At 33.3% G+C, this 24,785-nt stretch overlaps 1 protein-coding gene across 1 annotated transcript in view; it reads right to left on the reverse strand.

Moving 5' to 3' along the window:
• The window catches only part of LOC145284045 (uncharacterized), a 107,566-nt gene that overhangs the window by 76,200 nt on the left and 6,581 nt on the right, over window positions 1-24,785 (reverse strand). The window contains exons 2-7 of the mRNA XM_080133128.1: window positions 16,086-16,151; window positions 12,882-12,971; window positions 12,645-12,744; window positions 9,406-9,544; window positions 5,837-5,909; window positions 5,407-5,601 (exon numbers count right to left, since the gene is read on the reverse strand). Of these exons, the coding sequence (XP_079989254.1) occupies window positions 5,407-5,601; window positions 5,837-5,909; window positions 9,406-9,544; window positions 12,645-12,744; window positions 12,882-12,971; window positions 16,086-16,151 (663 nt within the window). The remainder of the gene's footprint in view (window positions 1-5,406; window positions 5,602-5,836; window positions 5,910-9,405; window positions 9,545-12,644; window positions 12,745-12,881; window positions 12,972-16,085; window positions 16,152-24,785) is intronic.

The raw sequence follows: 24,785 nt of genomic DNA on the forward strand, positions 1-24,785 counted from the left end.
TAAGGCTGGATAGGGTTGTTGAAACAACTCCCGCTCAGATATGCCAACAGTACTCTATTTCAGGACGTATCTGATTCTTATACATGCAGAGGATTGAGTTGGGAGTTAGATACCTTGTGGACCGATAAAATAATGGAACAATTTTCTGGCGACCTTGGCAACATTTGATGCAAGTCTTATTGCAGTTCAGTTAAAAAAAAAAAGAAGGTCAGACCCAGAAGTTTGTCTCAACAGAAACCTTTGGACGCGACCTAATTATATTCATTGGGGCGCAATTACAAATTTGGGATTTTATGACGAAAAGATAAAAGCTTGGTTTGTGAGAAGTTAAAATTAACCAATCACTTTTAACCCCACTGCACTACATGCTAAAAGTCTGAGAAGAGAGACTCAGAAATCTTGGCGTTGTGAGTCTTTGAAGCGTTGCCATAGATAATGCCACCTATCGAGGAATGCACTTAGAATATGATTTTAGATCATTGAAGATGAACAATAGAGTTGAGCCCAGGATCGACTAAACTGAGCTGCAAACGTTTACCCATCGACGACTACATGTATAAATCTATCGGAATGAAAGAAATGGATGCTTTAAAGACATTTTTAGGTATTCCATACACTGAAATTTTGTGAGAGGACCTTTATGCGAAACCGTTTCACCTGTTCCATATATCAAAAGTTTGTTTCTCTTAGGAGAAATGTACCGTCGATAGATTCATTGATCCCATGTAGAACCAGCCATCAACTGTAGAACTCGTTGGACGAACACCCTATTTCTTGTCAATGAAATACTCGACAATTTCTGTTCAACACGGATTCTTGCAATTTCTCATTACTCACTGAGGACTACTTGGTCTCTACTAAGATGCAAAAGACCGAAGCATGCTCATTGTAAAGTCCAGTATTTCATAGAGGTATCCATTTCATTTAATTAAAAGATCAGATAATTTAAGTTCGTACAACGCTTATCCCATGAAAATTTACTAATGTTACATTTAATACTACACTAATGGCAATTATATCTAAATGTCAGATGATATACATTGTAAGGTGCACCTATGTTGTGCATTCTAAGTAACAAAACCCGATACACACAGGATAACAGGGGGAAGAAGCATGTTTGTTATGAATGGAAATGGTGTTGTTTTAATAGACACAGAATCACTGGAATTCTGTCAAAAGAACTGATGCTATCGATGTTCATAATCCTTAAGTAAAAGGTGGAAAAAACTTTTTTATACAAATAAAGTCATAGGAAGTTATGTACAAAAAACCAAAACAAAAAAAAAAACACGAAAAGACTAAATTGTTTTTTATTCAATGTGTTGAAGTAACTGCAACTAAAATGGTAAATATATTTTAGAGCTAGTTTGAATAGTTGCTACATTTCACGACATTTAAAGGCAGTCTTGGAGTTGCAACGTTAAGGACACTTTTGAGTAAATTAGAATTTTGTGTTGCTTTGGTTTAAAGCAGATAGAAATGATTTTACGGCAACTGCTAAAAACCGTTTCCGAAGCCGAAGGAGATGTGAGCTTTAGCGCACATGTGCTCATTTTACGCGATAGTGTCTCATTCACACAGCGCCAACCCGATATTTCCAGAATGTGTCATTGTTTAAGTTTTCCCCCCCTAATGTTTTATTATTACTTGTGGCCCCCTGCGCTTCCACTTTTCGGTATGTGCGAGAAGCGTAGACGCGGCCAGAACGATAAAAGACAAAAGAATAGAAGACCACGAAATCAGCGTTGGTGTCGACATTTGTTGAGCAGGGAGAAAGGATACGTTGCGGAACAATCCAGGACCCCCACCTCAATTAAATAAGTATCAGATTCATTTTAATGTCATTACGAGATTTCAAGATCTCCGTTATTTATGTAATTACTTATTAAACTTTTTATTTAACTATTCCTCAAGTTTGATAGAAAAATATGTTAAAAGAAAGACGATACAAGTGATGGTTAAAGACCAAGGAATTAATGAAAGACGAACAATGGAAATCCATTTATAAAGGATAAATTATACGTTGTTGATATATTGCACATGCCACATACTCGTATAGAAACGGGTCTCAAAATTTGAAATTTCAACTTCTATGCTCACCTCGTCCTTGGATACGAATGAGGAATACCCAGAAATGTTGAAGTTATAGAGACAAAATTTCCAAAAACATCACGGCTTATTATGAAGTATATTTTTTTTAAATAAATAGGATATTTTATCACTAAAACCATGCATACTGTTTCGCATAAAGAATTCTCTTTCGATTACAAAAAATACGAGTAGTAATCCCATAATCTTGTCCGTTTTAAATTTCTATAAAAATCATGTGTATTCCTTTTTTTACAAAGGCATCACCACTTATCAAGGTCAATATACCACTCGAGGATAAGGGTTAAAGAGTGTACAGTAGACAATTGGACAATAGAGTAATCGTTAGTAATGGAAATTCGGCCAATTTATTAACATATGGAACGGCTTATGAAAACCTTGTTTTTTTTGTTTTTTTTTTACATAGGCATCACCACATTATCAAGGCCAAGAGGCCACTCAAGGATAAGGGTTAAAGAGTGTACAGTAGAAATTGGACAATATAGTAACCATTAGTAATGAAAATTTTGGTAAATTTGATAACTTATATGGAACGGCTCATCAAGAACTTATTTACGTTAGACTTGAAGACAACCATATTGTAGTCAGCTGGAAAGAAGAAAAACGGAAGCCATTTTCATATGCGTGCAGTTCTAAGAAAGAAACGTTGTTCATGGAATCTACGTTTAGGTTTAGGCACATATAAAGAGCGGGGGAATTATTGATACGATTTTCTTCTAACACGGTGTTTCTTGTGAACGTTTGGCGAGAGGGGGCCATATATTTGATCTAGGTTGAGAACTTATGGAGATAATGATAAAGCAGAGATAAACTCGCAACATCTCTTCTGTGAGAAAGAGGTTGCAGTGAAGAGAAAAGGACACCCCTACGAGACCACGAAGTCTTTTTTGAACTGTAGCAGCTCCTGCCCAGATGTGGCAACAGTACTCCATCCTTGGACGTACATGGTTCTTAACTATACAGAGAATTACATCAGCAGTAATATTTCTACTGGATCGATAGAAGGATCTCATCATTTTCCAGCGGCCTTGGCAACGGATTTAATATATGTGTTCCATTTCATATCAGGAGTAAAAGGTCTAGCCCACAAGCTTGTCAAAACATGAGTCTTCCCAAAAACGAGATCCTTTCATTTCAATTGATGCCAGATATGGATCAGAGCGTTTATGTAAAGATAAAAGCTTGGTTTTAGATACATTAAAAGTAACATGCCACCTTTTCCCCATTGTAACACTTTCTCAAAATCAAAGGAGAGAGTATCAGAGAGAACTTGGTCGTTTACGACTTAGATGTGCTACCATAGATAGTATTGTCATCAGTATAAATGTCTACGAATTATGTAAGGATGTGATTTGGAAGATCATTAATCTAGCTCAGGAAGAGAGTTGGGCCAAGGATGGACACCTGAGGGACTCCAGCATTAATACTGTGAGCTGATTTCTGCCCATAAACCACTACTCTTATGAATTTATCAGAGTAATGATTAAATAATTTAGACATTGCTGGAAATTTTGTGAAGTAAACCTTTATGCCCTACTCTATCAAAGGCCTTTTATATGCCTAGGGCAATTGCCCTAGAAAGATTGCCTCCGTCGAGAGTGTATTCCAATTAGAAAATTAAAAAGTGCGTACTTGTGTCGTATGATTGCGATACAACTCCCTATGAATGTAATACATTTTGTGAAGGAAAATGGCAGAAATATCTTAAACATTAGGATAGCAATGTAGACTTTATGTAATATAATTCTATATCGGTAAATTTTGTCTAGTCAATCTGTAATATTTTTTAAATATAACGTCAATTTGTAGAAGTTATAAATAATCAGAAAACAAAAATATGCATGTATTCATATTTTACATAGGAAATGCTGCACAATGTAATTTTCTTGTGTAAAATAATATTATTCCTCAACCAGATACGCTAGTTATAACTTAAATAAGATTCACAAAAAAAGCTAGGGTTTCCATTTAACATATTTCGTATATTATAGTGTCGGTATTTCCAAAGTATAAAAAATGTATTTGAGTGGCATCAGATAGAATCGAAACCAAAAGCAAAACCGTAGCATTCAAAGCTGATGTTACCACTGTACAAATGTGACACGCATACGAACTGATTAAAAATAAATTAGGAAAATGTATACATTTTCAATTTGGACATCTTTTTGGCCCTTTAAAAACTATTTCAACCATGTTACGGCCGATAAAAAAGTCTCCCAGGGCTGCCTGCGACATTTAGTTTAAGAAGAGACAGGGTTTGAAAATATGAAAAAAAAAAGCCATAGTGAGTTTTATAAAATAAATCTGAGTTTTTTGTATTTGTTCATCTAGCTATGTAGATGTAAGCTTTCAATTCTAGCAGTAAGCAAAATAAGATTAGCGAGGTTTACCAAAACTGCAACATTCTATCAGATAGTTGGTTCATTTAATTCCAGGTATAACAGAACCCAATTAAACACAAACGTAGTAAACTGATATGGATTACAGATAAAGTATTCTTGCTAAACTAGTGCCGACTCTAAACATCCTCAATATTGGGAAATTGCAGGAGCTTCAATTGCACAATACGTATTTTCATGTTAAAAAATGTACCATCTACCAAAAAATTTAGTGCTAACATAAAAATATAGTTAGTATCATACTTTAAACTATATGTGGAGATTTATTTAACCACATAAACGCAAAACTAACAGTGCACACGGCGCAAAAGCGCATATAGAGAAGTTTACTGAATCTACAAACGCACAAAAATACAAGTGAAAATGCAAAGCTGTATTAGGCAGCTTTTTCTAAATCAATTTAAACTTTTATATAGTAGTATTCTTATCTATTTAAAATATAACAATGTATTTAAATGTGGAATCATTCACTGTATAAGTCTAATCCGTTCAACTTTTCGGGAAATAGAAATCCTAGATAGAAAGGTGATATATGATAATATTAATACAGGGTGACCCCCCCTCTTCCAAAAAAAAAAAACAAAAACAAAAAAAAACAAAACAAAAAAAAGCTAAAGTGAGGCTATCAAGAACATATGCTGTAGAACGAAGAAGAAAAGGCCAAAGACCCTTGTGTTTTGATGTGATGTTTTGAACATAATAAACTAGTTATGACCAAAGTTTCATTTAATTCGGACCAAACACTAAGAAACGGGACCTAATTAGAGTTGGGGCCAGTTTTTTTTTGGTCACTTTGTACTAAAGCCAAACATTTGCAAACAGAGTTACAACAAAAACTGCGTCTTAAGCAGTTTGTTATAGAAAAATCTAAGTATTTTATAAAGTATTAAATCCTTACCAGCGGTCCATAATGCATTATTGACTGCAGATCGTAGAGAGCATAATTATCCGAATCGGAATGTATTTTAAAATTACGATAGGCCGCCGCCTTCACGTTCTTGAATAAAATGCTAATATATTTGTCTCTGTCAGTTCGAGAATGTTCATGATAGAGGCCAATTGCGTGACAGAGCTCATGAATTATAACACCGACCTGAATAAAAAAAACAATTAGAAAAACGTGTATGCTACTGTGAAATAGAGCTATTTAAAATAAGAATTATACAAGTTATACACATATACAATAAACACATTTGATCGTTTAAGTATACATTCGAATTTTATTTTTTGTATCGCAGTTGAATATTCTTAAAAAGTAAAATACTTTTAATATTTATCCGATTCATCTCGCCTTACATAAAATATAACATAGCTGACATTATATTTACCTTGATGCAGCCTTTTTCATTTAGAAGGACTGGTTGTGGGCCTTTCCCATAATACCCCACATAAGATGCACACCTGAAAAATACAATAGCATATAAAGAATAGCTAGTATATGCAATACGATTATATTTAAAAAAAAAAACATACTGTAGAATCAACGGCAGGCGTTGGTAAATAAAATTAATCTGTTTTCCTAACGTTATATTATACAATTATTTCATTTATTACAAGCATTTCATTTTCTGTATGAATCAAATGATCAGTAGAAATGGCAACACTAAACATTTGCCTCGAAATGTTACTTTTAATGTACATGTATTGTAATTGATTAAAATAAGTACATATAATTCAGTCATAATTCAGAGGAGATTTTTCGAATGGAACAAACCCAACATGGGATAGACAAATGTTGAGATGTCTGTCCTGCTAACTGCAAGATGTGACAATTCCTATGCAATTTTATGATGCCTAGTCGCCTAGGCAAAATCTTCTCCCCTTTTGTCAATCGGCTAAGACGCCCTCATCTGAGAATATTGAAAGAATTGACCAACATGTTTCACAGGCCAGTAGTGACATATCGTTTTGTCCTGGAGTCAAGATCATGCGTATATTTTAATGCATATGTAGTGAAAAGTGAAGGTGGCTTGATTAGATTTTTTAAGTGCTAATATTCGCTACAATATTACAAATTTAAGGACTTTAGTTACATTGTGAATATATATATATATATATATATAAAGCTTCTTGGAGTTGGAATAAAAATTCATACACTAGGTTTTTTTACGTGTTGAAACACATACAACTAATCAATTTTTAAAAACCTTATTAACTTTTTATTTAATATAAATCTTCCTTGTATAAATAAGTGTCTAAGCGTAAAGAAACTATTTCTATTGAAATTAAAACAACGCCTTTATAGCTTGAAAAAAATACATTCCGCGGAAACATTTGAATAACATCGCTGTCTTACACATGGACTTTATTCATTTCTTCATAACACATGCCTGAGGGGATAGAAACTTTAAAATCCTAAAGACACTATAATTGAATATTTAATTTTAAAATCTTTAAAATAAAATCTCCGTTGTATTTTGGTTGCTAAGCGTGAACAAATGTACGCATTCTATTATTTCTTCTGATCGGATTATAAGCAATTTAAGACATATTTTATGCCGAATAAATTGTCAAAATATTTTGAAAAGAAATAGCTAATGATTCTTAGTAGAATTCTTGTTCTCAACAAAATTGACTCCAAACTAAAATTATGTAGTCTATCTTGGAAGTGAAAAGAAATCACTCGTTTATGTTGAGTAATAGTTGAAGTTAAAGTGATTACAGTTCGCCATCCACAGGCTACAAGTTGTCTCGTTTATCGGACTGGTGTATTTTACCTTCTACGTGGGGTTAGTGCCGGCGAATTCCTAACCCAGCGCCGTAGACTGATAAGATGAAAATTAATTCGTATACTCGTGCAATTTTTATTGAATGGGCAATACTAATGCAATGAATAATTTACATTAGTTATCACATTACTAGTATGAAAATACAGGTATACTCAACATACCAACTAGAAAAGGTTCATTTTATTCAAATAATATATTTTCCTATTGAATTACTTAGTGATGACTACGTTAAAAGAGTGTTGTACTTGTTAAAGAGTAAAAATAATTACTTATGACATTTCTATTTTTAAACTTAGTGCTTAACATCGTCATGATTACAGTTACACTATTTAAAAACAAAAGAAAAAGCTTACAATTTCGTATTTGTTCGAATGAATAGCCATGATTTTGAATACACAATAAACATTGCGACTAATTTATACAGAACATAATCTAAATACCTGACATACGTGTGTTTTAACTTTAACCATTATAGACATGTCATGTGTGTATATACGATTTGATAATGCTCTTCATTTAAATGAAGAGTTTAGGGATAAAAGTACGCATCGTAACAATTAATAGTTATACCAAGATACTAAGCAATGTAATAAGTTTCAATGATGCACCAGGGACGAAAATGTTAACTCATATTCGCAAATATGTTTAAACGGTTAACTAAATTATATGTAATAACTCCTATCTATATAAAGAAAACTAGACGTATATGCGTGTGTCTAAATATCTAAACAGTAGACACTTAAATTTCTTGTCACATTGAACTGAAATTCTCAGAGATATTCATTCACCAATGATGGTTTATATGCTTTACCTATCGTATATTCTTTGTTTACATGCATGAAAAACGCGTACAGACATTAACAAATTGACACGCAGATCGTTCATTCAAACTAACCGACCCGTTTGTATTTGTGCACATGCGCAAATTCAATTCATTCATTCATATTGTTTACTATTAAGCTTTGTATTTATGTACTAATCAGAAAAAAAACTGCAATCATTCAGACGCCATTTACATTTCAATTATGGTGTAAGTGGGGGACGACGTGAGATTATCATCGGATGCATTGCTGGCAGTTTTGATAAGGCATCTTTTTATTAAAGTAGTGGGGGTATTGATAGGCGGGAGTATAACTTCTAATAATTACGTAAACACTCGTCAAATTATGGTGTTAAGTGAGGGACAACTTGATATTGCCATCACATGGATTAGCGAGTGTTTAAATGAGATAGAATTCCCAGACATTACCTCCTCCTCTTTATTCGAGTATTGGGGGAAGATGCCGATGGGACGGTAACTTCCGTTGATAACGTCATTTCTCTAATGATTATTTTGGTAAGTGGGGACGACTTGATGTTTTCATCACATGGATTGGCGAGTGATTAAATGAGAAAACTTCCATACATTATCTCCCCTGTATATTCGAGTAGGGAATATAGATAGGGTGGTAACTTACAGTGATGACGCCATTCCTCTTCAACTTACATTGGTAAGAACGGGACATAAGATCATCGCACCATGAATTGGTGACTGTTTTAATTAGATAATCCACCTAGAATCCTATTTATTCGAGTAGAGAGAGGGGACTTAATTCCGGTTATGACATCATTCTTCAGAATAGTATGGGATGATTGGGACAACTTTAGAATATCAGCGTGCTCAATATCCTAGGTAAAGCAGGTGTGTTTAAGCGAAGAAATAATTATTTTGTCTTTTGTTATTGTGTTTCGGTATACGTTACTCAATAAAAAATGCTCAATATCCGAGCAACGTCGGGTAGCCCTGCTAGTATAAATTAAGTGATTTAGCTTATCCTCGTTTCAAACCATTTTGTATAATAAATATAACGGCAATGTGCCTTATTATTGACTTATTTCAAGATTATTTTCCTATGATTCTTACCCTACATATTCGTAATTTTTCCTGCTTTATTAAAATTAAGTAAAAAAACGCGTCTAGATTATAAGGCTTAAAGAATGTGTAATTTGATGTACTATTTGTCACGTACAAAGCACTGGATTGTGACACTAAAATAATTTTCTGTCGAGTTATATTCAACCAATATTCTCGTGTAGTAACATGTTTCAGTAATAACGAAAATAACTGATGTGCAATACACAATCTGTAACGATTTCTATAACAGTTGTATAAAATACACATAGGTTACCCAGGTCCTACTCCGATGTCCAAATAGTGTGGCCCGAGTATATAGGCCTTTCCCGGTGTCCACTGCGGGAATTTTAAACAAGTCATTTTTTCCAGAGTTAATATCGCGATTCTGACAAGGGCAAATGAGTTTCGATTCACTGAAAAAACAAATGATTACGTTAAAATGAAACAAAATGGAAGATTGCATTAACCAAAACATTACAAAATAAAACTCAAGAGAAAATATTAGTCAGAATAATCTAAATACAAATTATGAATTCTCATCTTTCAAAATCAATAGACACTAACTAAACTCCCGTCATAATTATGCGATATGCAAGCTGTGGAAGACCATAACATGCTAGAGTTGTGTCATGGTCGATAACTGAAGTTTCGACTATTTCTATAATAAAGAACACTTCATTGAAACTGCCGGATGCCAACCCCCAATAAGCTATAGCATTACCGAAATAGTTTCACATAGTAGCTAGACTTAATCAAGTCTATATTGAACTTACCAATTATTGTGAGCGAATATTTGAATTTAATTACGCTATAGTTTTCAAAGTGTGCTAAGCTTAAAAATATTTGCATGCATGTATGCAGCGGTTCTGCTGTTCTAACAGCTCTCCAAATTAGACTCATTTAATCCTGGTAAAACAAGTAAAAGACAGAAGTTTCTCGTTGCTTTCCGTCTTTATTCGGGGGTGTATCTCTCCCGGGAGTTAAACGCCACCCTAATGCCAAACTGTTACCATTCAGCGCGGAACATACAGACCCCAACCTTCCCAAATAGTCACTTATCTGGTATTAGCTAGACTCATCGTTGCTTAACTTAGAAGAGATTCGGTGTCACAACGTGATTGCACAATGATTTAAAAATATTTAATCGCATAATAAAAAAAAATCTTTATTTAGAGAAGCCTAGTAAACCGCTGACTGCCAAGTAATATAGTGTTTAAGTTAAAGATGGAAACCAGCCTATTAATATGAGAAATTGTCCTGGTAAGTACAGTTTTCATGGAAATATACTTTATATTCAAGTGAAAGATATCCTGTTGTTGTATATATCTTTTTGGGAATATATTTAACGGTCCATTTCTGTTTGGACTCCATTCAGATGTCACCAAGCAACACAGCCTGAGGTGGGCATCATTACTAATTAATGAAAGTGCTGCTAACAAGGCCACTCCAACGAATTGGACACATTCGATAATAACATTAAAGACATCACAAAACAAGAGTAGTACTGGAATACGGAAACCAAAGCTCCACTGTAAATTATTGATGTCTTTCCCGGTACATGTTGCTAGAATTAATATATATATATATATATATAAACTTAGCTGAGAAAATAAGTTTGAACAAATATTCTACCATGTTGAGTAAATTAAAAAAGAGTCATGGAACATTATACGGAGTATCCATAGATAATCTTAGTAAAAGCTCAAAGCAGTAGCTTTAGCGTAAAGAAAAAGAGACACATAAAATACTATGCAATAATAAATAGTATCCACTGGATAGCGAGTATAGCTAAATAAATTATTTTTTGGATATAATTCCCAATATAATATATTCTTTTGTTTCTACTATGTCTATTTTTTACCATATTACTGCCATCTACCATTTTATAACCGATACTTTCGGTTTATATCATATACACAATCATTAATGCTCGCCTATATAGCAACAGTCAGAGTATTAGACGAGAAAATCTAACAATATGCATAGTATACGTAATGTAGTCATGTTAGTCCAGTATCAGTTGAACAGGCAAGAAGACAAATTTTGGTTATTATACAATGCGTTTAATTTCTTACTTCAAGTTTTTCTTCTTCGCTACATTTTTTACTGTTCACATATTACTAAATGATGCTATGATAAAAAAATGACGTTTTCTTTGGCGATCTGTTTAGGTATATTCGATAGTTAAAATAGTTATACGTTATTAAAAATGTTTCCGGTAGCTGATGTCAAGATATTTTCAGTTTGGATTATAATCCATTACATCATATTTTTTCATTTTTTAAAAAATTACATTTTCACCCCAAACAAGGCACATTGCCACTTTGTTGTAGGGGGCCACTATCAGGGACATAATCATCAGGGGTACACTGTAGGAAGTTGGGCAGCAAGATGTCGGTTCACGTTGCACTTGAACTTCTGCATGTCAGTACAGTCGGGGAAGCAGGGACCCACAAAGGAATTCCAAAGTCCAGCTGGTCTGAGGAAGAAACTACCGGAGTAAAAGGATCGCTTGCATCTAGGGATCGCTACTGTGAAGGGGTGGGATTTAGCTGTTTGTCGAGGGTATTTACGTCGAGGGAGCACAAGTGCTTAGAGTTCGTCAGAGCATTCACCTTTAAAATACTTGTAGAAATGGCAGAGGGGGGCAACATTTCGTCGATGGGACAAAGGCTGAAGTTTAGCTGACAGTTCAGGACCTATCAGATTTGCGATTCTTTTGAACCTTGTCTAGGAGCGAGAGAATATTGGCAGATGCACCAGCCCAAATATGGTAACAATACTCCATACATAGGCGAATGGTGGCCTTATAGAGGTATAGGATACTTTCTAGCACGGTAGAGAGAACCCACCTTCCTCACAGCGGTCCTGGCAATGTTCAATGTAATTGTTCCAACTATTTTTTTCTGAGAACGTTAGGCCGAGGAGGTTAAAGGATGCACTTTCAGATAAAGAGTCATTAGCCATTGCTATTGGCAGTAGGGAAGGTTTCTTGTAATTATTGAAGGAAATCTAAGAAGGCTCTAATTATGTTATGTATTCTTCCAGTGATGCCATATGATCTGATTTTCTTAGGACACTCATGCTATACTCTGTCAAAAGCCTAATATATATCTAGAGGTACCGCTCTACCCTCCGCCGCTTTGTCCCGTGACTGGTATATATGTTCTTAGATTACAGTCAGGAGGGCTGCTGTGGATCGGGCTTGCCTAAATCCATATTGTTGGTCACTGAGAAGTTTAGCATCTGTTAGGTGATGGACTAGAGCTTGGTTAAGTAATTGAAAAAAAAAAAAACAAGAAAAATCATTTTATGTCTCATTGCCAGAATTTAATGCCGATTAGTAATAATTTAATTCTTAAAAAAAACAAAAAACAAAACAAAAAAACTCTCGCATCAATGATTATTTAACCATTGTTTCGAATACAATAGATCACATTTATGTAATGACATACTGTTCACTTTATTTTCGCACACTGTCTTATTTCAAGCTATCATATAAAAAATACTTACCGAATTTCCTGTTATTCATATTAAATGACCAGGGGACTATACCATCAGGCCATAGGTTTCTGATTGCTACCACTTTCCGTTTACTTAATTCATCTAACAACTGTATAAAAAAAGTCACATAAAATACACTACACATACAGATATAGTACTAACAGAAAAAAAATGAAAGTTAAAAATTCAACCAACTAGAAACAATAGAAGTAAGAGAAAAACACTTAAGCTAAAACTTGAAGGTACCATTTCCGGAGGCTTTATTATGTCCGCTTCAGATTCTATTTCCTTCAAAGTAGTTTCGTCAGGAGGTTCGCCAGATTTGTCTTTTAGCCACTAGAATGAAACATTTGGAGAGCGTATCAGTAGATAACAAGTGAGTTATATGTATCCAAAGCATTTACCAAATACATACACAAATATAAAGTTAGTGGAATGTAATCAGAGACAGCCGAATAAATTGATTGAAAGGAATGTCTATACATTGCCCGATTTGCGATCTCATCAGGAACAAGCAATTTAACTACCGTTGAGAGTTAAACAACTAATAAGAATCATGAAAACTGGTGACAACTAATAAGTATGCTTAGTATAAAATTTAACATTATATTGGAACAATTAATTATAAATAAATCATACAGATCAATAAACGATAATATATACAGTTTATCTAGTAATAAATATTAGTAATAAATGTTTATGTTTTCAACTATCAATAAAATTAAGGCAACCAAAAATCCTACTTGCTAACAGTTCTATAGCGACTTTTGGGAGCCTTACACCAATTTAAGTTCTATTTGTTAGTGTTTTGAGTACTTGGAAAAATCAGTTGTAAAAGTGAGATTTTCCTGAAGGTTAAAGGTTTAATTTTCAGGGTTGGCTACCGTAAAATACAATTGCGAATTATTTATGACCTAACAAAACGAGAGCGTTTTACCTCATTGAAGTAAATATAATTTCCGTCCAAATTTCTCCAGTTTGAATAAACATTCCGAAGTTCGAAAAGCACAGCTTAAGAAAGCCTGAGGTTACACCGACTGAAACGTGAGAATAACACTTAAGATGAGAACGGCACAGAAAATGATTTGAGCACCTCCAGCCACAACCTCGCTTACGGAGCCTCTCGTTGGGATCCGATTAATCGTTTATTTTGTTAAAAAGTACATCTTCGGGCATCTGCAAGTATTTGTCAAATATTATAACAGAAAAGTTTGTTTTGGTTTGTTTTTCCTTTTTCCATAGTTATGCGAAAATCGTCTCCTCATTGCCGCGCATTGTATTTTTCTGATCGGCGTCTTACATCATATTATAGGCAAATTCATGAGGTTGACAAATCAGAATGAGTGCTAAGATACGCCCAGTTTAAAATCTGCACACGTATCTAAATTCCTCACTAAATGAGCTAAACAGATGAATACAAAGCGTGTTAGCACATTTTTTGCTCGGAGCTAAAATCACGGCCATCGTTTATTTTTATCATTAGCCTCTTTTTAGGAATAGTTCAGTTCATTTGAACCATATGTTTTTAGACCTCTCAAAATAAAACTTTAAAAGGAAAACAGGTTTAGTTTTCTTTACAACTGGTATGACGGACCCGATTCCTCAACTGGAAAAGAAACCGGGATTCGACAGGTCTTGCATTTGAAGACAACATAACTTTGCCCAACAAATAAATTTTTACATTAGAATAGCAGCAATAATATTTGGTTCATTAATACTGGAGATATTTTCTGATATTACTAATATAAGAATAGCGATTATCCAATCATAAAATATGGCTTCTGTTCGCGGAAGTAACTTATGTGATAGAGTGAAGTTGGAGGCGAATCGTAATAATTATCTTTGTTGAGTGTTTAGGGAATTATAAATTCCGGATTATTTAACAGACAATTATATATTATACAGATAATTTTGCTTGATAATGGAATAAAAATGATTTTCGTGTCATTTGTGTATATCATCTCATCAGAAATTCAACTGAAGGATTTTTCGTTTCTATAACACTTTTCGTATTGTCGTATGGCGGCTGTATCATAAACGCAGTATATCTATAAAAGTTATATTCAATATTGTCAAAATTAAATATGTTGGTATGGTTTGATCGTAAGCAATTATGATTTATAACAATTTGTGATCTATTACAACTTTTCTCTCATGGAATATTCTGTACTTCCAAGGATATAAATTTAATCAGTTACATATTTTTAAGTTCAGTATCTGAAAATATAATTTATATTCAGTGTAAGTATAAGAAAATTCAATAAGAAACCATCCTGGAATTATTCTAACCATTCGAAAACATGCCACCTTGTCTGTTTCGCTGCACGTTATAAAATAGGGATCGTAAAATTTACGTTGTACCCGTTTTAAACTATGCACAATTAAATTCATTAATACATCCAAATTCTACGTTGGAATTATCATATTGAAAGTATTCAACTTTATCAATTTATATTAGAGCTTCTTTTGTCTCGATATGCACGTTGCAAGTGTCTAAGTTTCCAGACTTGTTTCGTACATACGTTTAAAATTGTTTACACTTGAGAATTCATGTTATTGCTAGACATCTTATATGGCTTACCAATATATATATATATATATGCTTTTAGGCTCAAATGAACAGCAAAAACAGGGATTGGAATACACCCTACTGAAGCCCGATTGTCAGAGCTGGTGAATTTCAAAAACGCAATATGGACGTGGAACATTAAAAGGAAGGTATTCAATAACTTCTGTTTTAAATTGGATGAAAATGTCACAGAAACATTGAGTGCTGCAGAACATTTTTGGACCATCTTGCCTTAACCGAACATCATATTTGGAGTTGCATAAGAGATTCAGGAAAGGCAAAGAGTCTATGGGAGTGGCGTGTCGGAAAAATCAGAACACCAACGTTCATAGGCTAAATAAAGAATTTCATGGATAAAGACCAGCGTGTCTCTATAGAGGTAATGAGTACAGTTTCGTGTCAGTGTGGGAACTGTAAACACGATTATTCGCAAGGAACTGAAGGTGCCGAACTTTTACGCGAACGCATCAGTTAAAAATTCCATCCACATCAAAAATCATTTGACTAAGATGATAATCAAGATTTCCTCACCCTCTATAATGCAGACCTTGTTATCAGCAACTTGCTTATTCCATAAGTAAAAGAAAACCCACAGGTCATGAGACAAAATAAGCTGTTACGAGGGTTATTGACACTATCACAAGGACTTTCATAAGGGCCGCCCAGAAGTTGTTGGGACAGTACAATAAAATAAAAGTGTCCATCTGAAAAACTCAGGAAATTTTTAAAGGCATCACTTATGGGTAAAAAGGAAGGCTTGTTGTGCGAGTCGCTACTCCTCTTAAAGAATTTAACGCAACTTCTGGGCAGATTTGTTTATTAGTATCTATTCGTCGTTTAACAAAATGCTTAATACTATTAAAAAAAACAACTCTACTTACACGGTATTCTTTATTGCCATCAACAAGAACAAAACTTGTGAGCATCTTCGCGTCTTCCACATCTTCCTATTAAAGAAAGCAATGAAATGTGAACAATAATCATCCATTTTCCTTTATTTTACAACAAAGAACACAATGCAAAGCGACGGACAAATTGTATTTTAACATGCTTGTGACTATTCTCTTTTTCGCTCCATTGCTCATTTAACACCACGATAATGCCTCATTACATTTTAGACTCCAACATTTTTAGAATAACTATTTCATTAGAAAATGGGCTACATTAAATATCACGTATAATAATCACGGTTGAACATGAATAAATTTTCATATAAAGACGGGATACTGAACCACATTTTATCGTAAATTCTAATATATATGAACACATCATTTTAATTAATTTTTTTAAAGAAAATACCAATTAATTTACATAAATTTGTTTTATAAATGATTTATTAACCGTAATAGATTTTACTAGTGCACTTATATTGCACACTAAATACTTCTTATTTAAATTTGTTTAGAGGTAGCTTTATTCTGTTAGTGAATTATTTATGATACTACTTTAATAGTACACACACAAAAAAAAAAAAATAAAAACATTTAAGGTGGGATATAAATTTGCCAGATACTAAAAATATGAAGCTAAAATCTATAATACGCCACGGAAAACAATACAATCATTGATAAAATTTAGATAAATCTGTTTTAAATATCGTCACGAATCTGTTGCAAAACTAAGAAACAAAAAAGTATAAAACAATGGTGTTTCAGCTTTATTTGCCAATCTATTTAGAGAAATACTAGTCTTTTCATAGTAATAATATAAATATGATGGCAAATACAAAAACCCGCATCCATAGCATTATTTCTATATGAGCGTATCCATATATATCTATAAAAGTGAACGTGTCTGTCTGTCTGTCTGTGTACATTTCCCTACGCAATAACTGTCAATTTTTAGTCTATAGACTCGAAATTTGAAATACCGGGTACTGAGATTTGGGAAAATCGATGTGACGGGTGTCAGCCAGAAATTTGGCTGTTAAGGGGTCAAATTTCAACGATTTGACCTTTAAGAACTCTACCAAACTCCTCCGACAATTTTGGGTCTAGACACATGAAATTTTAGATATAGGTTCCTTGAACCTGGATCTAATTTAATAAAGTGATTTGAGCCCGAAACTATAAATTTTAAGGGGTCATAATATGGGTTAAATTAAAAAAAATTACTCTTTTTTTCTGCTCAGCATACACCTCCAAACACCCGGGTAACGCCGGGCTGAAATGCTAGTATGTTCATAAACATGTTCCACCTACTAACATTATTGATAGTGGTAGAGATTATCCAGCCAATGAAAAGGGGTCGGCTACGACAAAGAATGTATTGAAATACTTCCATATGCAGCATGGAGCGACACACGGATAGCAAAGTGGAATTTAAAGGCATGAAAAAAACTGCATGAGCAGCACCGGTCATTTTCAATAATGGACTTTCAAAAGTTAGCAAAAACTTTAAGAGTGCTCGTAAAATCCGACTGGGTTGACATTTTTGAACTCCACATTTCAAAGAAACAACTAAATACACAGAGAATAAGCTATCTCAATTGTCTAGCCTGTGTGTGTTTTTACAAAAACAAAATAGATATTTTGAAGGAAATACATAGATTGAACGAGTATTTTTTAATAGAAAGGACAAATTCACCTCTGATAAATGAAATAAATGGGCATCTAATACAGATACATTTTTATGTATAAATTAATCAAATTGTATAAATGTAGTTTGCTAGTTTCATAAATCAACAGTGGGTTGAAATTTTATAATACTAACAATTTAGTTAACCATTTTCTAGAAATTTGAACTACAGGAAAATATTAATATCAATCTTTTTCAGAGTAAGTAAATGGAACACACAATTGAACACAGAGTTTAAAACGTCTTAGGAAAACAAGAGAATTTTAAAAAAAGTACTAACAAACATTCAAACGACTATTAAACAAGTACTTTGCAATTATGCGGACTTTTTTTACTTACTGTTCTTAATTTCGTGTAAATTTAAAAACTTTTGCATCGTTTCAACTGTCGGTAACGTGTTGCGAATAAGTAGTTCATAAAATATTGTAATTAAGTTTTTTAATTTCAATCCTCAGTTCGGGCGATAGTCAGAATACAATTGCTTATTACTAAGACTTCTACAAAACCATAGCTAACTGAACAAGACAACTGTGCATTAAATACATGATTTCGTACGGAAATAGGTGTATATTCCCGAAATGAAGAGGTTTTGACGAGATATAATTGAGAAAATTGTTGAAGGTTACATCAAGCGAAACGTTGTGACTATAACACTCAATATAGGAGCAGTAGATCAGAGACTCTGCTTAAGAATAAGTCAATGCTCATATATTAATAAAACGGATCTATGCCCGTGTGTTTAACCGTATAAGTCTTACAATACTAGTCACATCACATTGGAATAAACAGGAAATAGTCATTTTACACCAAATATAGTTAATAACGAGTAAAATCTTAGTTTAGATTAATTAATAGCGCGTACAGAAATAAGTTGGTAAATGTTGAAATGTTCATTTTAGCATGCTGACAGTTTTACGCATTAACAAATTTTATCATAGCCAAATTGGTTAAATGATAATAATTTATCTGTTGGGTTACCTAAAAAAAAAAAAAAAAAAAAAAAAAGGAAGCGGTTGAATCGCTAATTATTTTTATTTCGATTCTAGCTGTTGACACCAAAGTATTTTTAACACACACACACACATATATCCCTATAAAGTTGTATTTTCTCTTTCAAGTATTGATATTTAAAGCTCACAGTATCTATTTTAAAATTAAAACAAAACCTAATAAACTCGCTCACGGATATGCGAGGTTATGAAGTTTAACTCTTTTTCAAATGCCTTTTAAAAGGATAGTTAATTATATATTCCATGATTTATTTTTTCATTTCACTATTACACCGAGTTCTATTTATGCATAGTTTTTACATTCTTCATAATTGCGTACAAATCAAGTTCAAATTGTTTGAACACACGCTAATTAGTATAAAATATATCTTGTCGGCGCATGTACGAAAAATTCTCTTCAACTTCTCAGAATATTAAATCTACAGTGTATGACCGAGATATATCATATTTGGACGTGTGCACTTTTGATTTGTTTTCTAGTCAGCAAAAATTGGTGGTAAGGGCGTCCAAATCGATAAAAATAGTTTACGTTGAATGCGTAATGCTTTTCCCATTATATATGTGCATAATTCATCATCCAATTTCAAAGTCTGAATTTTTTACCTTTGGTATCTACCTGTCGGAGGCTTAGACGGTGACGACGCTAAAAAGATAAAAACGAAAGCAAGAGCGCCGACCATTCTGGTTTTGATTAAAACGAGAGCTACCAAAGGGATGCTATTTTATAACTTGAAATGGTTACGATATATTGCATAATAATCAATAAAGAATTGGCTCTATAATAATACATAAAATACATAGAACATCCTGCATACTCAGCGGACTTGCAGCCAATTGAAAATGTTCGGAGATAAAGAGATGTTCATCGAAATGGCAAATATTAAAAATATGAACTTTTAAACTATCGTCAGAAGCTTGAGCAACATCCGCCGCATCATAATGGACAAGTTTATTTCTAGCATGGCCAGAATAATTTTTGAGGTCTTAAACACTAGTGAAGTTAGAATTCATTAAATTTGATTGTTGAATGTTATACTCTTTTCGTACAATTTCGTGGAATGTATAACCTTGGTCTCATTATGATCAAGTGTAAAATGCCTCATTATAAAGAAATGTAAATGTCTGAATTAAATGTTGGGAATGTAGTTTTTCATAATCTTTTAAGCTGTAGTATTATTAAACTCCAGTAGGTGGAATTTTAATTCTATCCTAAAAAAGGATTCAAGAGATTTCGAAATGGTCTTAATGTATTTATTTATTTTTTTATATCAGGCGTATATATATTTATACCTCTAGAAATTTTCGTTTTTTTTTTGTATATTCATATATCAAAACCCTATTCTTCTAAAAACAAAATACAACTTTCTTATATATTGGTCATAAAAGTGCATTCATATGCAAAAGAGCTAATTTTCACCTTTTAAACATTTATATATAAAACATTCGCATCCATACGTAAGTTTACAATCGTGAAAATTAAAATTAAAAAAGAATTTTCAAGGTGATGGTCGGAAGACGACATTGCGAATGTGCATGCCTAACGTAATAGCTCTTGGTAGATGTTTTAATTTATAACCTTGCTGCAAACATGTTTTCAAAACTTAGTCGTTAACCTCAAAGGGAAAAGTTAATCGTAAGTTAAACGTTTGGTTTCGCTGTTATCGCAGGTGTCCCACTTTTCAACTGTTTAAATCATTATATATATATATATATATATATATATATGTCACGAGTGCACGTTTTACTTTTGTTTTGCGAAACCTTTTTTATTTATCAGATGATTTTATAAAAGTTAAATGATAATAAATTTAAAATCTAGTCTCAATTATTAATTATGTTATGTGCTTTTAATATTAAATATAAATTAATTTAATAATAAAAAATGTTTTCAAAGTTTACAAACATACACCTGAAGTAGGGTTCAGGTTTTTTCCACTGAAGCCTAGTGGCAAATAAGAGTCAAGATTATTTTATTAAAGAGATAGAAACAAAGAATTAATGCTTATCAGGAATTAAGTAACTATTAAAATTTTAACACCCAATTTAAAAAACATTTTCCGACGGAAGAAATCTGCGAAAGTAAACCCTCATAAAAAAAAGTATACCAGCCACGAGTTTTGATTAAGTTTCATACATTCATATAAACTTTCTTTAAGTGAAAATATCTTATTTCATTACACAAAAAGAATAAGAAACACTACCATAATAGATAACGAAACTAGAGTAAATATATGCGTTCATTAAATACAGAATAGTGTCTGAAATTCTTCGTATTTTAGAAAGATTATCAATAATGACAAAAAAGTTAGACTTGTGCAGCTCCTGAAAAAGGATGAATGATTTTAGTTGTATTTTAAAGTAAAACAATGAAGGTTTGTCCAGTTGGGATGCAATAGCACTTAAAACGGAAGACTGATAAACTCGTATTTTTTTAAATTAAGTATTGGAAGAAAATAGTGTAATTCTTTACCAGCGAACGACACAAAATACAATGGGTGAAGTGGATATGGTTCATACAATTATAGAACACAAATCACTTTAGCCTGAAACAAAAATACAAATCACTTTAGCCTGAAACCAAAATACAAATTACTTTAGCCTGAAACCAAAATACAAATCACTTTAGCCTGAAACAAAAATACAAATCACTTTAGCCTGAAACAAAAATACAAAACCATATACAGATATTTAAAAAGAAAATCTTAGAATATATTTATTATCACAAAACAAAATTAAACTTTATATCTGTAATAGGGTTTTTTAGAAGAAATAAATGTATTGCTTAATTTTTTTACATTTCTATAAATAAAATCTATTTGAATATATTAAAACCCGTTTTCATTTGTGTAGTCACATCTAGAATATAAATTTATAGACTGTCATACCCATGTTTTATTACATAATTTTATTAAATATAAACGTTTTAACACTTGTGCTTTATAATAAAAAGGCTCATTTTAAAGATTTCTATAAAAATAGAACTTTCTCTTTTCGTATTTTTTTTTGTTTTTTTTTAAATAAATTTCAACACCGAACAGGGCACAGTGCCACTTTGAAGTAGGGGCTACTATCGGAGACAGAAGTAGCAGGGGCATTATGAAGGGAGATGAGTAGCAAGATGTTGTCCACTTACACTTGAACTTCCGCATGTCAGTACAGTTGAGAAAGCAGCATCCGGGAAGGGAGTTCAAATGTCTAGCAGTTCTGGGGAAGAAATTATTGGAGTAAAAGGCTTTCTTACACCTAGGGATCTCTACTGTGAAGAGGGTGGGACTTAGTTGCTTGTCGGGTTTGTCACGTCTAAGAGGTACAAGTGTTTGTAGTTCGTCAGAGCATTCGCTATTAAAGTAGTTGTAGAACAGGCAAAGGGATGAAATATTTCGTCGATGGGACAGGGGCTGAAGTCTAGATGACAGTTCAGGACCTATCAGGTTGGTGGTTCTCTTTTGAACCCTGTCCATGTGTGTGAGACAAACAGCAGATGCACCAGCCCAAATGTGACAACAGTACTCCATACATGGGCGAATGGTGACCTTATAGAGATACAGCATACTGTCAGGCATACGTAGTTTTTTTTTATCACGGTAGAGAGAGCCAATCATTTCATGATTAGTTAATTCCATTACAAGAGTATCTATTTTTGTCATCTTTATTTTAGGGAACACGGTAGTTGAAGATTGCCAAAAAACAATTTTACTAAACGCAATATAAAGAAGTTAAGGATTATTTCATATATAATAAGAGTAACATACATATACAATATCTGAAATTACATAAAGGATAAAAAAAAATTGGAAAACGTTACTCCTGTTAAAAATTTCGGGATTAATAACGCATTCTGTTCTCAATGTTTTATGTTCAGATTCAAAATGAAGAAAAAAATCGAAAAAATAAAAAAAATCCATCATAATTAACTGTTTTAAAGCAATCATATATATTTCATTTTTCTGCATGTTCAGAAAGAATACAATTAAACGGTCAAATATAGAATTAACACTATGTATCTTTTTTACCTTTTTCTATCGCTTGAAACTGCGAAAACACAATTCTAATTTACCGAGCATTTTTTTTATTCATGTTCACCTCCTAACAAGGCATAAGGCATATCACCACTTGGTTACTATGTAGAACAATAACAAGAATGATTTCCAAGATAGCGTATTTACGTTACATTTAAACGTCTGCATATCAGTACAATCACGGAAGCATGTATCAGGAAGAGAATTCCAAAATCTAACGAGAGAAGAAACTAGAATAAATAGCTTTCTGGCATTTACATATATCAACAGTGAAGGGGTGAGATTTGGTTGCTAACCGGGTTTGTCTGGGATATGTACGTCGATAGGACACAAGTGCAACAAGTTCAGAGCATATTCCAGTTAAATATTAGTAAAACAGACACAGATTTAATATTGAGGCGATGACACAGGACCTATAATATTGAAAACTCTTTTTGGACCCTATCCAAGAGGGAGAAGTTAGTGCTAGATGCACCAGTCCAGATGTTGCAACAATACCCCATATGTTGGCGAATGGTGGTCTTGTAGAGGTACAATATACTTTTAGGTGTGAGTAGTCATCTAGATCGATAGTAGCAACCCACCTTCTTTGCAGCAGCTTTCGCAATGTCTCTAATTTTTTCCACCTTATATTGCCCGCAAATGTTATGTCGAGCAGTTTGAACGAAGAATTCTCAGATAGGATGTTATTTGTTCTGGATATTGGCGGTGTGACAGGCGTTTTGTTATTGTTATAGGAGTAACACTTAGTTTCTCTATCATTAAATGTTACCATCTATTTGCGGCCTCACTCCATAACGGTCTGATGGTCATTTTTAACGATTCTACCATTGACTTAGATTTATGTTCATCGGTTATTCCCTAATGCGTGTTATATACCCATCTCGGATAATGTTATCAGGGAGGTAGTTCATGAATATCAGTTCGCAGTAAATAATGCCAAGGCTGGGCCAGAAGGCTAAATAAAAGTTCATGAATATCAGGAATAATATTGGTTCAAGGATCGACTCTAGAGTCACACCCGCATTAATGTTATGCTGCTTGGATATATGTACATCAATAACAATCTGGATTGTTCTATTATCTCAAAAGGATCAAATATTTAGTACATTTCAAGTTATACCGTAAAATTTAATTTTTATTAGCAGCCCTTCGAACCAGACTTTGTCAAAGACCTTGGATATATCTTCACCCGCCTTATCCCGTAAATAGTAAAGCCGTTCAGAGATGACACTGTCTACAGTAGAACGAGACTACCTAAATCTAAAATTGTCAGAGATAAGATTTGCTTTTGTGAAGCGGGGTATTAGTGTTTGATTAATTATAGCTTCAAAGATTTTAGCGAATAGGGGAAGGAGACAAATTAGGCGATAATTTCACGGGACTTGTATACTGGTACCGCAGAGGCAATTTTCCAGCTATTAGGAAGCAATATTAAGCAAACCATTTATTGTACAGCTTGAAAAGTACGGGGCTTAGTTCAGCTGAGCATTTCTTAATTAGTATAGTAGGGATGATATGAGCCCACACGTCTTGGAAATGTCGAAGTTCTTTTTGATGTCTCGGGCATAAGATTTTTACATCAGTCCGCATAATGAAAATTGGGAGATAGTTTTGTTGGCCCCAAGGTTAAGTTGGAGGCGAATCGCCGGACAAACAGTTTCACCTTCTGCTGCCATGCATGCGACCTTCTGGTTGTAGGATAGTGGTAGTATTACTGATTCCCTTTTATTATTATTATTATTGCCTTTACACTATTAAAGATTATCCACAAGTAACGAGTTCCTATATCTTGCGACTCCACGCTTTCCCTTATTTCAGCATCGTTTCTTTGGGCTTTCAATATTTCTATTTTGAAAGTATTTCAGCATTTACGAATTTTTGTCTATTTGCTTATAACGTACAGACCGGCGGAATGCATGTTGTTTGGGTGGGTTTTTTAATTATATTTTCACCCCAAACAAGGCACATTGCC

The sequence above is a fragment of the Euprymna scolopes genome, chromosome 8 (assembly GCF_053919585.1).
Source record: "Euprymna scolopes isolate OS-2025 chromosome 8, ASM5391958v1, whole genome shotgun sequence".
Taxonomy (NCBI): Eukaryota; Metazoa; Mollusca; class Cephalopoda; order Sepiida; family Sepiolidae; genus Euprymna; species Euprymna scolopes.